The 16,550-nt window shown below is 49.5% G+C and overlaps 1 protein-coding gene across 1 annotated transcript in view; it reads left to right on the top strand.

The window, feature by feature from the left end:
- The window catches only part of IGFBP2 (insulin like growth factor binding protein 2), a 67,563-nt gene that overhangs the window by 44,950 nt on the left and 6,063 nt on the right, over positions 1 to 16,550 (top strand). Inside the window, exons 2-3 of the mRNA XM_040604216.1 lie at positions 12,512 to 12,735; positions 14,211 to 14,351. Coding sequence (XP_040460150.1) covers positions 12,512 to 12,735; positions 14,211 to 14,351 — 365 coding nt within the window. The remainder of the gene's footprint in view (positions 1 to 12,511; positions 12,736 to 14,210; positions 14,352 to 16,550) is intronic.

Consider the following 16,550-nt stretch of genomic DNA (forward strand, 5'->3'; position numbering starts at 1 on the left):
GCTGCTTCCCACAGGAGGGACTGGTCCTGTTGTTCTCCCAATGGCTGGGAGGCACTCGGGGGCAAACAGCCAATTTTGCAGCCAGTACTCCTCTCTGTTTCCAGCTACTGTGTGCTCGGCTTCTCTTTTCACAGTGAAACACAAGCATATTCCAGCGCAGGAGCTGGCAAAGGGACTTGCAGGTAACTTTCTCTGTCTGGGGGAGTGGAGGACCTTTGAGCTTCCTGGAAGGGAATTCAAGTGTATGCTGTGCATCGGATGCAGCTTTCCTGAGCTGGCCTTTTCTGTTGTTCAGGCCACCTGGAAGGATGTGTTAGAGGAGGCTTGCAGTGTGATTGTGAGTGGTAGCTGGCACTGGTGCAGCCTGTGCTGGGTGGATGGAGGGGGACGTGGGAGCTGTGTTTTGATTCTGCTTTTCCTGTTTGTTGTAACTTGGCAGAGGCAAAGTTTCAGAGACTGCAGGGGCAGCAAGATCCTTTTAATTTCTTTCTTTTCTCCCTGGCATGTACTGTGACACCTTCTGCCAGTAACTCTGATTTTTTTTATTTTTTTTCCGGGGGGACAGAGGCAGAGTGGGAGGGGAGGATTGGTGTGTCAAGTCTCTGCAGCTTTGGAGCACATAAACCAGAATATTTAGGTTGGGACTTATTGTCTAGAGGGGAGACTTTTGTAAAAGCAGTCTCCAGTGTGCAAGCGACTGTCACAGGGGCTTTTGATCCTGCTTCAGGTGGAATTTCAGTGGAAAAATTTTTCAAAGGAAGAAGAAAATGAAACCCGAACCGCGCAAAACTGTCTCCCCAAGGCCTGTTCAGAAAATGGAGATAAATCAGTAGTAAAGTCAAGTGCTCAATTAAGCCAGATGTACGTGCGTTAAAGCGCTAACAGATGTGGCAACAGTGGCTCTGAAGAACTGGAGTTTATGGACAGAGCGCAGTGGAGACGGGTCTGTATGCCCATTGCTTCCCGGTGGGGAATGGCACAGCAGTGCTTTTGTTCTGGGGCCTTTGAAGGCCCTCAGAGAGTATGTGGGTGCTCAGGGCTGATGCTTCCCACTGTCTCCTCAGCTCCTTCCTTTGCCCCTAGGATGGCTGTGCTTACGGTGCTTTTCAGTTGTGGTGGCCTGTTTGAGAGCAATGAGGGTGGATTGGTTATAGCATCCCAGGGCAATTTATCTAGTGACAGCCTCCCACCTTGGTGCTCCCAGGAGGTTGTAGTGGCTACCTTGGTGTGTTCCTTGCCCAGACCCTATAACTGGGGAGTTACATGCCCTTAAATAACTGCCACATACCATTTTGAAAATTTGGGTGTTCAAAAGTGCAGCAGAAAGCAGTGAGATGCTTTTGGCTGTAAGCAGATGGATAAAGGCCAGGTAAAACCTGTTATTCGCATGCTGTACGATACCTGCAACTTACAGCGTGAGTAATACTTGCCTGCAGAGCAACCGGCTGAATTTTGCCTGGGGAGGCTCAACTGGACCAGGTTTAGACCATGTGCAGAGTTGGTTTGGAGAAGGACTTAAACACCAGCATGTCACAAGCCAGCTGAAGCTGTCCAGTGCTTTGGGGTAAACTCTTATGTTAATGCCAATCCTTCTTGAAGCCAGGGGATTCCCTGGCATTTTCTTGCAGAAGCTCAGTGTTCTAACAATTTGGCTTAACACAGACATGGATGGTTTACTCTAACTTGGGGACCGCCTCCACGTGTCTTCCAAGCCTTTAGGTGGTAGCCAGACCCTCCAACCAGGAAAAGGGTGCTGTGTAGATCAGGTGCACAGCAAACACACCAGGGCATTTGGTGCCGAGTGTGCTGGCTGGATGTATGTGAAATGTTTTCTGGAGCTGTTCAAACAGCAAGCTGACTGTCACACGGTCAAGCTTCCCTTCCAGTGGTTCAGCTGGCTTATCACATCTGTCTCCATCTCTGTGTTTTGTGGTGGTCTGGTTTTTAGGTTTTGTAATGCCTTCCTCCTCCTTGGGAATGCAGCTGACTGATGTTCCCCTTTCTTTTCTTCCTTCCTGTACCACAGTTTTATGACTCTTTCTTCCTGCCTTTTGCTCAGTGGGAGTCTGCATACTCCTGAGGTTGGAGCTTGGGCAGCTTCATGGGTGGCCCAAAATACAGTCGTTTGCAAACAAAGTGAGATCCAGCCCCTTTTTCTATAAAGGCAAGAGACCAAAGCAATGACAGCAGAGCGAAGCAGCAGGCTGCCTTGCACTGCTTCCCTCCCACCTGTGTGGGAGGAAACTTCCCCTTTTAAGGCCAAGTGACTTTGATCTGGTCATGCTGTAGGCTCTGGAGGCTGGAAGTCGCTGAAGGACCATACAGGTAACTTGCATTACTTGCATATGCATGGTCATAGTATGCCACAAATAGTTATTACAGATCAGCCAATCTGCAGTAAATTGCCGCCTTCTGGTAGCCTGTCCACGAGTCTCAGCCCTTCATGGCGTTACTGCATGTGTGCGTTTCATTCAGCAGTGGGACAAATCTGCAAATCTGAATTTTAGCAAAACTTTATTTCAGTAGCAGTGTTGTATCAATAAAGACTTCATGCCTGAGTGAGTGGCAGTTGCCTTATTTCAGTAAATGCACACAGTAAGAGAAATAGTAAGTGTGCATAATAAACACACATGCAAGAACAGTCCCTTCTCATGGTGTACTCTAACATGAAGGTTCAAATTGAGCTCTGCCCTTACCTTACCTGGGGGAAGCATAAAACAAGGGTTAAAGAAATCCAGCAAAGAGACTGCAAAACTGAATGAAATATTGTCCCAAGGACAGATGAACAAAGTGTTTTGACATAACCTGAAACAACTGCAATGATGTTTAGCTTGAACATTAAATGAGAAAAACCCGTGATCTGTGAACAGCTCAACTCGGGGCTTAAATGTGGGATATAGCACCTCGGTAATAGCCCCCATAAGAAGGGATAGGTAATAATGTCTGTGAGTGATCTGTGTAGACAACTGGGAGGTGCTGGTGGACAGAGGAGACTCACAACTAAATTACAGTGGGTGATACTGCCTCTTTCCACCTACAGTTCAGTACTCTGGTTTTATTTTGAGGCGCTTGTGCTTTGTCCCTGGGGAATGCAGGTTCCTGGGGAAAAAGCAGATGCAGGGTTGGCTTTGAGGGCTGGTGCTTGGCTAAGGGTCTGCATGGGGAAAGCAGGTTCAGCAGGCATTGAGGTGGGCTCTGGCACAGTTTCTGAGGAGGAGGTGGGAAGGAATTACTGTAATAATAGCGAGTGAGTTTTGAAAAAGGCAGACTTTGAAGAAATGTGCAATGAGGTTTGGGTGGGTGGTGAGGGGAGCCCTGGACTGAGCTGCTGTCTGGAAAATCGACTGTGGAAAAGTGAGATGTTATTTGAAAACTGGTAATACAAATGACTGAAGTTCATTCCATTTGCATGCAATAGTCATAATAACTGAAGAAGCCAATGTGGCTGAGAAGGGAGTGGAGCAATACCGGAGATAGGCGAGAGACAGCTCTCGCAGGCTGGGTGGGGCACTGCTCTGACCTTTTTGGGGTTTTAAGTCTTTTTTACTTGTAGTATTTTTTTCCTCCTGATTTTGAACCTTCTCCACCTTTCTGCAGGGCAGAAGGTCAGACTTTGGCTGCTCTGCATGCAGCCTTCCCAGAAGGCATGCAGAAGTACTCTGCTGTAGGCTTCTCTGGTCATGCCCTGTCCTGTCCAGAGCTGCTTCCCCACCAGCCGTTGATTTTGGGGGGGATTCTGAACAAGCACCAAAGGGCACACTTGGGCTTCCAGAGCCAGTGTACATCTTTCTGGTGAGCTAAGCAATCCTCGAGGAGCCAGAACAGGCGGAGGGCTTTGCCAGAAACAACGCCTAGACTATCTGCCCTAGCTTCTTATATGATAAAGACCACAGAATTTCTCTCTGTCACCTCTCCTTGGAGCAACATGTCTTCAGCTAAAGCACCCTAGCTAAAAGGCATATAACCTTTTGAAGACATTGATGGACAGATGTGGGCACTTTCCTCAGTAGCATATCTTTCCTTCATGCAGGTTCAAATTGATTTTTGACAGTCTGTCTGACTTGGTGTTTGCTTGTCACTGCCTGCACCTAGAAAGGTTATCATCTTAAAATAGCAGAAGAGTCTGAACAGGTCCTGTATATTATACTTCTTCCAAAAATACATGAGGCAGAAGTGTTTAGTGTGAATTCAGAGAAGAGTTTCTTGTTTGTGGTTGTGTGTCCATCAGATCATCAGCCCTTTCTGGCAGGTTGCAAAGCACCATACCTGGGAGTCAGCCTTTTAAAGAATCACAGCTCCTGTAACTCTGCGAGCCTCTGGCTGTCCTGCAGGAAAGAGAGGCGCAGCATCCCGATGCCAAACAAGAGATAATCTAGATAGTAAGTAACATGCAGGTACCCTCACAGAGGCTGTGGTAAGGAAAGCTCTTTTGTGCTTGCATGGTCTGGACTGTGGGATGCAAAAGCGCCAGTTGGCTTGGACTCAGGGTTAGAGATGAGCCTGTGTGTCCTAATATGAAGTGGGGAAATCGGGGTAATTCAAACACTAGTAAAACGTGTAGGAAACAAGGTGGTTTTGTGGTCTGACTTCATTCTGGAAGTTCATAGGAACTGAGGATTTAAGAGCTAAGCTTATACTAGAAGTCAGCACAGGCATTTTGGGGTGGCTGGGGTACTGAAGACCACACAGATGCATCTGAATGACCAGGAAAGGAGGGCAGAGACCTGGCCTGGGAAGGTTAATAGCTTGTTTTAGTCAGGCAGAAGCCCCTAATGACTAAGTAGTAGCTGCTCTGGGGATTTTACGGATGGGGTCAAGGTCAAATCGTAGCTGCTCTGGGGATTTTACGGATGGGGTCAAGGTCAAATCGGGAAGCTGAGGTGCAATTAATTTAAGCTTGGAAGTGCTTTCAAGTTAATTCATTTGGTTCTGCTAGGAAGGTTGCAGCTTTGTGGAGGGCTAATTGGAGAAGTGTGTTGAAAGGGCACAGTTGGGCTGCTGAAAGAGATGCGGTTCACTAAGAAGGGGCAATGCTTTTATGGTGGCAGGGAGCTTGGAGAGCCTCACTCGGGAAAACCGTCCAAACTTGTTAAGGTCTTTCCCTTGAGCAAGCTGCCTTCACACATGTTGAAGTTAAGCACACATGCAAAACCACTGTTACCAACCCCAAGATGAGACCCTGTGGCTCCTCAGCCTCAGCTTTTAGGTGAGTCCATGCAAGTCGCTGCTGTAGATGCACATTGGGATGCTCAGCAGCCCCACAGTTGGGGGAAGAAGTAGGTGAAAGTAAACTAGGATTGCAAATGGAAGTTGGGTAAATGAGGGGGTTTGATGTGTTCCCCTGCATTTTTGAGGGACCTGAACAGCATTTTTCCTTATTCTTGGCACGCAGTGGACAGCTGGCACTGGAGGGAACGGGATGTTGCAAACCACTCTTGCAGGCTTGCTGTTGGCAGGAGGAGGGCTGGAGCAGACCTTCCCCAGCAGTGGTTTGTCCTCTGCTGGGTCTACACAAAGTGGGCTGGTGAGGTGCTACATGGCCCATCAGTCAAATTGTTTGGAAAGAAAGCTAACAAAACAAACCCTGCTATTTTATCTCTTTTCAGCCCAGCCACATATTTCCATGAAATGCTGGAAACTTACTATTTTTGAGAATTGTGTTCCTGTTTTGAGATGTAGTTGGCATTTGCTGACGTGTTTGTAGATATATTGGGAGGTGGAGGGGGAGGAGGACTAATAGGGAGACAGGCAGTCATGCAAACACACGCATATGCAGAAACACATAGAGGCAGTCTGTGTTATTGCACAAGTCCTGTATCCTTGGGAAACCAGTGTACAAACATGATTTAAAAAAAAAAATAAATAAAATCCCCCCCCCCCCCCCCCCAAACCAAACCCAACACCAAAACTGTTTAAAGAAAAACCCAGGGGAAGGGACATGTCAGTCCCTCTTCTTCCCTCATCTGATATCAGCTCCATTTCAGTATCGCTTCCGTGCTTTCTCCAGGTTGCCAGAGGAGTTTGTGTGCGATGGGGCACAGGTGCGCCCCATAGGGCACTATACACTGAGTAAGAGGTTTTCCTCTGGCTCAGGACCCTAGGTGGTTGGAGGAGGGAAAGTTGCTCTCTCCAGCCACCAGGAATGGGCAGAGAAAAGAGAGTGAATCAGGCTGCTGAAAGCTGTGCTGCCCTGAGTCAATGTCCCCGGCACTTTGGAGGAGCATAAAGCATTTCCTGCAGGATGCCTGAGCCAAAGGAAGGCACTGGGTGCCCCTTGGATCACCCCTCGTGCCAGCCACTCCGGGCAGGGAGAGGAGCTTGCTAAGCAACCCCTGGCCAGAACATGCCGTTCCCTCCCTAGTCCTGCCCTCCCTGCTGGTAGAGATGGGCTGAAAAGATCTCACGGCAAAAATAAAGGGTGTTTGCAGAGCCCCAAGGCTCTCAACCCCAGGGGATCTCAGAGTGCTTTGTGGACAGCTTATCACAAGGGGTAAAACAAGCTTTTGGAGACTGATGCAGGAATTTTCTGGCTGTGGTATGAAATTGCCTCACTGTTACTGAGCAAGTTGTCATGATGAAATAACCCTGGAGAGTACAGGCAGGCAGAGGATCGGGAGAACCTGCCCTGAAGGAGCTCCTTGGCAGGTGGAGAGACGCTCCAAGCTGATCTTCATCTCTGTCTCCCATGGGAGCCCGTGGCTCTGAGGGGTCTGGGAGGCCAGCTTTCCTGCCAGCCTTCCTAAAAGCTGGGTGGCATGGTCACCCCTGAGCTGCCGAGGCACCCTGGCTGTGTGTCCTTTGCAACCAAATCAAGTGTTCAAACATCCACGTGTTGCCTGTGCAGAGCTGAGTGAGGCTAGGCAGAACAGGCTGTGGGCTGGGGCAGGGGGACCAGGGAGAGGTATGGGAGGGTCCCTGTAGTTGAATCCAGAAAGGGATTATGTATGACTCCTCCCCAGTTTGGCCCATCAGTGGCTATTAAACTCAGTCTAGATGCAACCTTTGGCTCCTGAACTGGTGACCGCTAGAAGAGCTGGGGAGGGATTGCTCTGTGATTGTGTCTTTTCTTATGCTCCTCCCCTGAGCATCCACGGTTGGCCTGTGTGAGAGATGATGTTCTGAGGCAAGGGGACTTCTCTGCTCTACACCCCTTCTGCATTCTTTCCCCTCCCATTACCCCCTCTCCTACTTGACCCATTGTCGTGCTCCTGTGGCATTTCCTAGCCGCGGGTTTTTTGGGTGTTTTTGGTGCGAAGTGAAGAGTGGAACTTGAGCAGCTGCTTTGTTTTCATCTGCCCCTGGAGAGGTGCATCCAGCCCAGCTTGATTACGCCTGGGGCCAGACCACATGCCGGTGCCCCCACGTTTCCCCTCCGCTGCCAGCTGAGTGCTGACAGATGCTGTGTTGTGGCTCAATGCAGTTTGGCAGCAGCAGTCAGCAAACCCTGGGTCCTTTTTGGGGTAGGATGGGCCAGAGGGCCTGGGGGGGACTTTGTTCTTGGCAACTCCTGTTGTGAGGAAATTGCAACGCTGGTATAATCCCTGCTGGCAAATTTTTCGAGGTATCCGAGCTCCAGGTCAACAACACCCACACCAGAACTATTGCACAGGAACCTTTGCCCAGGGCTCTCCTAGAAATGCTTTGCAGACTGATGAGGCAGAGGTCCCTGGGGCTGCAGTCAAGGTTTGTCTGCTCCTTGTCCACCGTCCTGCAAATAATTCTCTGGCCATGGCTGTTGTGCATGTTAAAGGTCAGGTTTAAAGGCCCTGTCTGCTCTCAGGCTGAGGACAAGTGCTGGGTTCCTGGCAGCTGAGGACAGGCAACTCTGCTCCTTAAAATAAAAAGTGGCAGGCAAAACCCATAACAGGCGCTTAAATCAATCCTGAAACGGTAGAACGCGCAGCGACAAGAAGTTAAAAGTAAAAGCTAGATGAGGCAGACAACACTGCTCCGGGTTAAAAATCACTCTCTGGATGCTGCATTCCTGCAGCCCCAAGTGTGTGCACTCCTCTGCAGTGCCAGGGCAGGAGCGCAGGCTCCTGGGTTTGCTCATCGATTACCTGCGTAGCTTTGGGCAACACTCTTAAATTTTTTCATGCCTTTGTTTTTTTACAGATGAATACATCTCTCTCCAGGGTAATTAATGAATGCAAAGCCCTTTGATGTCTTCAAAGGGAGCGTGCTGGCCAGCAGAGGCTGCAGTCACTGTGGGAGGAAGATGTAAGCCCAGTCCAACAGCCGGGACCTGAGGATAGCAGGGCTCCAGGCAGGGTGTTGAAGGCCACTTGGGTGAAACTTTTGTGGGTCTGGGACCTTAATCAGCACTTATGCAAACACCCCGGGCAGATAAGCAAATGCATGTGAAGCCCTGGGCAAGCTGTCGTCAAAGGAAAGCAAGTGCAGAGAGAGAGAGCAGTGCTGGAGAGGGCGGCTGTGGTCCTTGGCATGGTGTGTTCTCCCCGTGATACAGGCTGGCCCTCTCGTGCTAAGTGAGTGCTACTGACTCGATCCCATCCTGCAGCCCAGATACACTTTGTGGCTCTTCAAAGGGATAAAGATGTATTTTTAACTTCAGGCAGCTGCCTTTTTCTGCGTGGTGCTTTTTCTTTTTGTAGTTCTGGAAGTGGCAGGTTGTTTTTAAGTCCCTCTGTTTCTCAGCTGTCTCAGCAGAGGTGCCTAGAGGTCTCAAACCAGATTCCCCAAAATTTCAGTGCTGGAAATTGGTAGCCGCTTTTGAAAATGTTGGCAAGACTGTGTAGCTCCCTACAGATGTTAGCTCATGGCCATCTGAACACGCTTTCACCTCAGCCAAGTCCTCGCCCCATTGAGGCCAATGGGAATTTTCCTTGAAAAAGGCCATAAAGAACACATTTTCTTGGCGTGGACAGAGGTGTTTCATGGGCTCCACATCAGTGTTCAGGAGAACTTCAGCTATCTGCTTTGATTCCTGCCACACTTGTCCCACCCTACACAAAGCTCTTTACCTTTTGATCCAAAATAGCACAGGAGATGTTTTCCACATGCCATAGGAAAATGGAAGAACTATAAAACATAATTGTTTTGGAGTTTGGCACTGCTTTGTTCACAGATATATTTAGTGAATTGAAATTGGTCAGTGAAAGGGCGTTTGCCAGGATGACAAACAGATTAGGGTTGTATATCTGAGGCAATTGCACACCTGCCCATCCCGTGCTGCTTAAGTTGGTGGGTGGCTTAATTGTTTCACGTATAGTCATAAGCAAGCACGCACAACTCACTCTTGGGCAGCATTAAAAAGCATTATCTGGCTCTAAAAGGTATTGTTTGGTTCACAGCATGCTCTGTGTTCTCCTGACCTCTTGTCATTACTACCCAGCCCATCTGCTCTTTGAAATGTGGTCCATCACACCTGATGCTCAGCCTCCTCCCACGCGTGCAGCTTGTCTGTGAAGGCAGTGCTAGTGCTTGGCACATGGGGCCAACCTTTTCTGTCCCATTTACCTTCCCCGATGACTGAGCCATCTCTGCAAGCCCCAGGTCAGGAGAGCTCCTCCTTAAAAGCAGCGCCAGATTTCGGAGAGGGAGAAGCTGTGGTGGGGCTCTGGTATCAGCCCCAGATGGATCAGTCCAGCTTGGCAGCAGGGTGAAGGTATGGCTTGCCATGGAAAGGTTGATCTTAGAGAGGAGAGCTTGTGGTTGATAGCAGCTAGACCTCCCTGGCCTCTGCTCTAGGCTTACTCCTGTGATGGTGCCCAGGGAGCCAAGACCAATCTCTCCTGTCCCTGGGTGTGTTCATGCACATGGGCTTGCACACTCTGCTCCCATCGGTGGTTTTCTTTGGGCTGGTATTTGTTAGCATTGGAAAGTGAGAAAAATGAGTGAAAATATTATCAGAAGCAGGTTTTGTGAATGAATCAGCCGACAAGAGGCTTACCAGCTTGCCTTCATTTACTAGTGCAGTGCTTATTTGGGCAGTTGTCTATATATTTTAGTTGGAGGCAGGAAGTAGCGAGAATCCATTGGGGAAGGCACTGCTTCTAGTTTGCTGCTTTTCTGTCAGTTTGTTTTCTGAATGAAACAGGGGACTGCAGTGTGTCTGAGATGCTGTGCTTGTTCTTCTGTCTTTCTTAGCAGCTTGGTGGGATGCCGAGGAGAAGAGCACAAAAGACATTGGAGGGCTAAGACCCTCCCAAGTAGCTCGTTGAGGATCAGAGCCTGGCCAGCCTTGCCCGTCTCTTGCACGGTGCTTTTTCATTTGATCCTGTCTGAAGGGCGGCCTCATGGCCTTCTCTCTTCTCACTATGTGTTTCTAATTAACAGGGAGACTGGTGTATAAACAGAAGATTCCTGCTCAAAATATTCCTTGTCCGGCTCCTAGGATGACAGCCAGACGGCAATCACCAGGCAGCAGCCCAGACTTTGAGCTTGCCCATCTGGCTATCAAACCTGGTCCCAGTTCTCATCTGGAACCAGTATTGAGGAAAGTCATGGACTTTGCCAGATTGGTTTTGCTCTGTGTTTGCTTTTCAGTTGCTACCTAAGCAGCTAAAAACCTGCAGACCAAACACATTCGGTATTTCTGGGAAGTGGGATGATCCCAGTATTGGGAGATACGAGGCCAAAATGGTGAGGCAGTTCAAAAGGGTATTGGACAAATCCCATTGAGGGATGGGTCTGTTGGTGGCTTTTAAATCCTGTGGATCAGATGCAGTCTCCAGCCATGAAAGTGCTTTTACTGCTGATCTGCAGCACAGATTGGGAATGGTTCTTCTGACATGTGTCCCCAAGCAGCTGCTGGTGGTCTCTTGTGGATGGCATGCTGGGCTGGGGTGGCTCTTTGATCCAGCCCACTTGGGCATCCTCTTGCCGTCAGTCTGCAGGCAGCCATCCATTTGCTGAGTAAGTTCAGACAAAACTCTTCTTGCAGTTCCTCCTGTGTGAGCTTGGGGTTGCAACACCTGAAAAGAGTTTGGAAAGCTGTGGTAGAAATAAATACTTGCTGTTACTGTCATGGCAGTAGAGCTATGCCCTGACAAAACATCACAATGCATCTTCTGAAAAAAAGGAAATGTTAAAATCTATTAATTCTCTGTGTGCTTGGTCTTTCAAGAAGTAGAAGAGATCCATACATTAAACACTGTTACATGAGCTAAAACATTACTTGCCCTTCATCATGCACAATTTGATGTGATTTCTTTTGTTTCTATGTAAGTGCCTGAGTTTTAGATTGTAGATGCCGGAGAGAATGCTGATGTTGGTAGCCTAGATGCTATAAGTTCCTCTTTGGCATATGCTAAAAGACATTTCATGTTTGTCACCACTGTAGGACCAGAATGGCCTGGTCTGTCACTGGTGTGGGACCTGTGGAGCTGCTGAAGAGCTCCTATATACAGATAGATCTAGAAACATACCTAGCCTGGCTTATTGTGCTGAGAGGTGATGTGCGTGCATGGGTCGAATCATAATTTGGGCTGGAAAAGATCTCTGGAGGTCTTGGTCCAAGCCCTTGCTTAAAGCAGGGCCAGCTTCCATGTTAGATCCAGCTACAGTGTTAGACATGCTTGCTCAGCCAGATCAGACCAGGCACCAAGGAGACATCAGGTGTGTCACCTTCTGGACTTCTGGAACGAGCAGGAGGAACTAAGATCTGTCCTCGTTGCCACTGCAAGGTCCAAAGGGACTGGTGTCTGCAGCATCATGACTGTTGTGTCCTACTTTGGCAAGGATGGCTTTCAGGAGTGGCACCCAGTGAACTGGAATATACACAAAGCGGAGTGGAGGAGGTGGGAAAAGTACAGTGTTTATTCCCAGATTTCTGCTAACTGACTTTGAAATGACTGAATTAGCTGGGGGTCTGTGGCTTGCAGTAGTGGCAGAGTTGGACCCAGGACATGTGGGGCTGTTCCACGGTCAGTAGAAGTGCCTAAGTGCAGCACTAGGTAGAAGCTAAATGAGTAATGCACTGTATGACAAATTATGTGAAAGACGATACGGCAGGGACAATCACTGAAATGGCAGGTTCTCCAAGGGAAATTAGGGTGGCCATAAAACAGAGGCAAGGTATTTCTGAAAGCAGGCCTGAGAATTTATTTTAGCACACTAATATTGACTAAGTATTCCTGGAGATACTCTGGGGGATGATAGATGGACTCAAGGTATTGTTACTAATCACTGTGGTTTTAGGTTTTGGAGCCGAAGTACACTTGGCATCCCTAACCCAACTGGACTTCTGATGGGAAAATTACATTCTCCGGGAAGTAATTTAGAAGGTCAAATTAAACCCAGAAAGAACTTCTCCAGCAGCTATTTCCCCTGTTCTCTAAACTGTCTTTTAGTGTGGTAATAACTCCAGAATGAAAGGATCTATTCTCACCTTCCAGATGAAAGAGCTAATGCAGTTTAAAATTTTTGCATGCAAAGATTTTATGGCTTGGTAACCAGCCACGCTTGAAAGCGATCCAGGACAGGATGAATACGTGAGAGAGTGCCTGGCTGATCCTGACCCTTTCCTTGTCTGCCCTGTCTCCTGCAGATAATGGCGATGACCGGTCCGAGAGCATCCTTGCCGAGAACCATGTGGATGGCACCACGGGCATCCTAAGCGGAGCTGGCGGGAGGAAGCCCATGAAGACAGGCATGAAGGAGCTGGCAGTTATGAGGGAGAAGGTGAACGAGCAGCAGCGGCAGATGGGCAAAGTCGGCAAGCCCCATCACAACCATGAGGACTCGAAGAAGTCGCGGCTGTCGACGGGCAGGGTGAGGGGGCAAAGGGGCATGGGGAGCTCTTGGGGGCAGCTGTAGGCTTGCCAGGAAATGCTGAATGTCAAGCTGTAGTGACATCTGCAACAAACTGTCTTAAAAAAACCAACACAACAACAAACCTAAAGAGAAAGAAAAAAGGGGGGCGAGGGTAAGAGAAAAAAAAGGAAAAGCAAATATTTGTTTTTGGCCTGAAGCTGGGGCCGAGCACACTATCTGATGAACTTTGATGTGCTGGCGAGGAGGCGTTATTTTCATTGCAGCTTCACCTCCTGACAGCAGGGCTGGGGAAGGGGGGTCCCGCTGGCTTGACACCTACCTCCGCAGGGGTGCGAGCGTGCCCTTTGCCTGCGGACTGGCTTTCTCACACCCTTTTTACCTAAGCAAGTGCCAGGGATGGCCTAAGGGGATCTGGGGACGGGGGACATATCTGCCTGCTGCAGGGCAGCCCCGGTCCAGGTTGAGGCGCGGTCCCGAGGCCCCCGAGGGTGGACTGTGGGGCTGTCACATAGCTGGAAGAGTTCCTGGAGTCCTGCCTGTGCCCTTCTTCCTTGTCCGTGTTGCTCTGCCCTCCAGTCCTTGGCCGTGGTTTCCCTCTAGTGGGAAGCTTGGTCATGGCAACTGGATGGGATGGGGATGGAAAGGTACCTCAGAAGGTCTATAATACGTATCTCCATGAACGTATAGGGTATTTATATACGGTAGTGCAGGGACAGAAAGGGGATTTAAAAGAAAGCCCTCGTCCCCTCCAAGGACCAGGCAAAGCAGAGGTTCAAAGTAAGGTGCCGGCAATGTCATCTTAGAGAGCTCCCATGCCGCTGCAGCTCCTTTGGGAAAAAAAAAAAAACAAACCACAACCAAACAAACAACAACTGCAAAAGGAGAGGTGTGGACTCGCTCCAGCTCACATCAGGTGCAATTCAGCCAGACTGCCTTGGCTGGGAGCCCTGGCTTGGGGCTGCTGTGCAGCAAAAGGGATGCCTCCAGAGGCTGCCTTTGCTGGGTGGTGGTGTTCCCAGGGCTTCGCCTCCACTCCCATGGGGTCTCGCATGCTTTGAGTTGCACTTCTGGGTGTGGGATCTGGGATATGCTCATGGAAACCCTCCTGGCCTGTCTGGATTAAATTAGTCCTGTTTCACATCACTTGTAATCACCAGTGGGACCCATGGGAGCATCTCTGCGGCTTCTCCTCCTCAAGGGGTGTCCTGTTGGGTCTTGGCCATGTGAGGCACATGGGAGAGATGTGCCTGTCTCCCTGTGTGGACCTCCACACATCGGCATGTGCAGGTGTGCAGCACTCTGATTTTCTGATTAACTTCAGGTTAAGTCTGCAGTGGGACCTGGTGGCAAAGCTGTGTCATGAGGAGGTGTACACAGGTGTTCATTCCTACTTGTCCAAAGTGTTGACATTGAATTGTCTCATTGTGCTGATTCTTTTTGGTTTTGTTGTCTGCTTTCTTGGCTCTTTTCAGACCCCTTGTCAGCAGGAGCTAGATCAGGTTCTGGAACGCATCTCCACTATGCGGCTGCCGGACGAGCGAGGTCCCTTGGAGCACCTCTACTCCCTCCACATCCCCAACTGTGACAAGCACGGCTTGTACAATCTCAAACAGGTAGGTGGGGAGAGCCAGAGCCCTGGGGCTGGCTGCACTCCCAGCAGCAGTGCTCAGCTCAGCATGTGTCCCCACCATGTGCAGCTTGGGGCTGGGCTGATAGCCACACACGTGGTGTGAGGTGTGGGGTAAACAGCAAGTATTGCACATGGCATGGACAGGTTTAGTAACACCTAGGTGCATCTGCAGCCACGGGCTAGGAAGAAGAGATGTGAGACTCACATCCACATGTGGCTGCAGGCAGCCCAGAGATGGAGAATCTGTTTAGTTCGGAGCCCCTTCTTCTCTGCAAGAGCTGCTTATCTGTCCAGGTCTATTTTCATGTGCTTTGAGCCAGGTCTTGTCCTGCTTGGGCCCCCACTACAGGGGGAAAGCCGAGAGGCCTTGAATGCTGGCCAGTCTTGCAGACAAAACAGAAAGTACTTCTCCTGTTTTTAGCACACTTTACTAGTTTTCCTTTGCAAATCAAGGCTGGACCCACAGCTCCAGGAGGTGTTCCTTATAGGCAAGGTGGGGGTTGGGGTGCAGCATGCTTCTGAAAGTATTTGTGGGACTCAGAAGGACTCAAATGACTTAAAGTGTGTCTGAATTCTGATTTCTTTGCTTTATTCATGCAAAACCAGCAGGTGTCAGTGGCTAATGGGGGAAAAAATGCCAGGAAAAATCTCTTGGGCAGCAAAACACCAGCTTGTCCAGGGTTGACTAGCAGCCATGTGTGAATAGTACCTGGATATGAGCGCCCTTTATAGCTATTTGGAGGGGACCCCAGAAAACCTGCTGTTTTCATGGCTAAGTGTTTTCTTAGGGCTACTTCTACCCATTGATCAGGAGCATTAAAAAAAGTAGGATGCTCTGAGATATAATCTCCCTCTGTCCCTTCTCTCTTCCCTGTCCTGCCTGGACCCTCACCCTCTGCCTCTCCCTGAAGAGCCCCATGGGCTGGCTGGATCCTCCAGCATGAGCACACTTGGAAGGGATGGATGGAGCAGAGCTGGCAAATTCCCTGTAAGGAGATGTGTCTGGGGAACGAGCCTGGGCAATGCAGCAATACATCGTGTGCTACAAAAGAAAAGACAGTTTCTGCTGCTCCTTCTGCCTGGGAAACAAGTCATCCTGCACTGAAGGGTGCAGATGAGTTACATGCTAGTCACTGCTGCAGAAAAAGAGAGGAGACAAACATTGCTTTCTCTTCTCCCCACACCTTTGCCCTGGTTAAGGGCAAACAAGGCAAATGTGAAATGATACCCATTTCCCTCCATCTGGATTTCCAGAGCTGAGCATCAGCTCCTTTTCATTTGCTAGAAAGCAGATGCCAGCAAAAGCATTCCCAGTTGCTCCCACCTCCTGTGGGCCAGTGCATGGGTGGAGCGTGCCTGGATGCACTCTTCTGGATCCTCTCTTTTTGTGCTTTTTATTCCCATGAACAAGGCTGCATTTTGACCTCAGTCCAGCTGCAGAAAATGGCTTGAATTCAGCTTTACCAGAGTGCACGCAGAGGCTGGTCTGATGGAGTAACCTCTGTATCTCCTACTACACCCTATTCAGAGATGTACCTGCTGGGGATGGAGGTCTGAGCATCAGGTTCAAAGTGCCTGTGCCCTTCCAGGCCAAGAGGTGGATGATAACCATTAGGGCAAGAAACTTGTCTCTAACCAGGCTGGGTGGGGACAGAGTCCAGGTCCAGATGCACCATAGTCCCTGGCTCTGTTCTGCTACAGAGTGAAACCCTGTTTGGAAAAATGTTTGTGTCTGGCTGTGGGGGCCTTGCGCTCATGTGTCAGTTTGTTTAGCCCAGTCTGCAGGTGAGAAGAAGCTTACACAGTTCCTCTGTCAGCCTGTCTCATCCCTCTTGACTCTGGATGCTTTTCATCCACAGTTGGCAGAGTGCAATGCATCTCTGGGATAGTTAGGTGTTCTTGTGGTTCATTAAAATTGGCTTCTTGGTCCCTGGCACAGCCCCTGCAGGAAGAAGTCCAGCCCTCAGCCTGGACTGCTGGACGAGTGCTGCTGGTGCAGTACAAACCCTTGGGTGTTCAAGTGCAGCATCCATGAATCTTGCCTAAATTCAAACTAGTGCCAGATCACTGGAGAAGCTGCAGCTCTGCCTGTGTTTGGGCTCTCTACTGGTGGGGCTGGGGAGGGGGTTGTTTTGTCCCCCCATTTCCTCCTTTGACACCTGCCCTGTCCCTCTCCATGCAG

Source organism: Falco naumanni, chromosome 8, assembly GCF_017639655.2.
Source record: "Falco naumanni isolate bFalNau1 chromosome 8, bFalNau1.pat, whole genome shotgun sequence".
Classification (NCBI taxonomy): Eukaryota; Metazoa; Chordata; class Aves; order Falconiformes; family Falconidae; genus Falco; species Falco naumanni.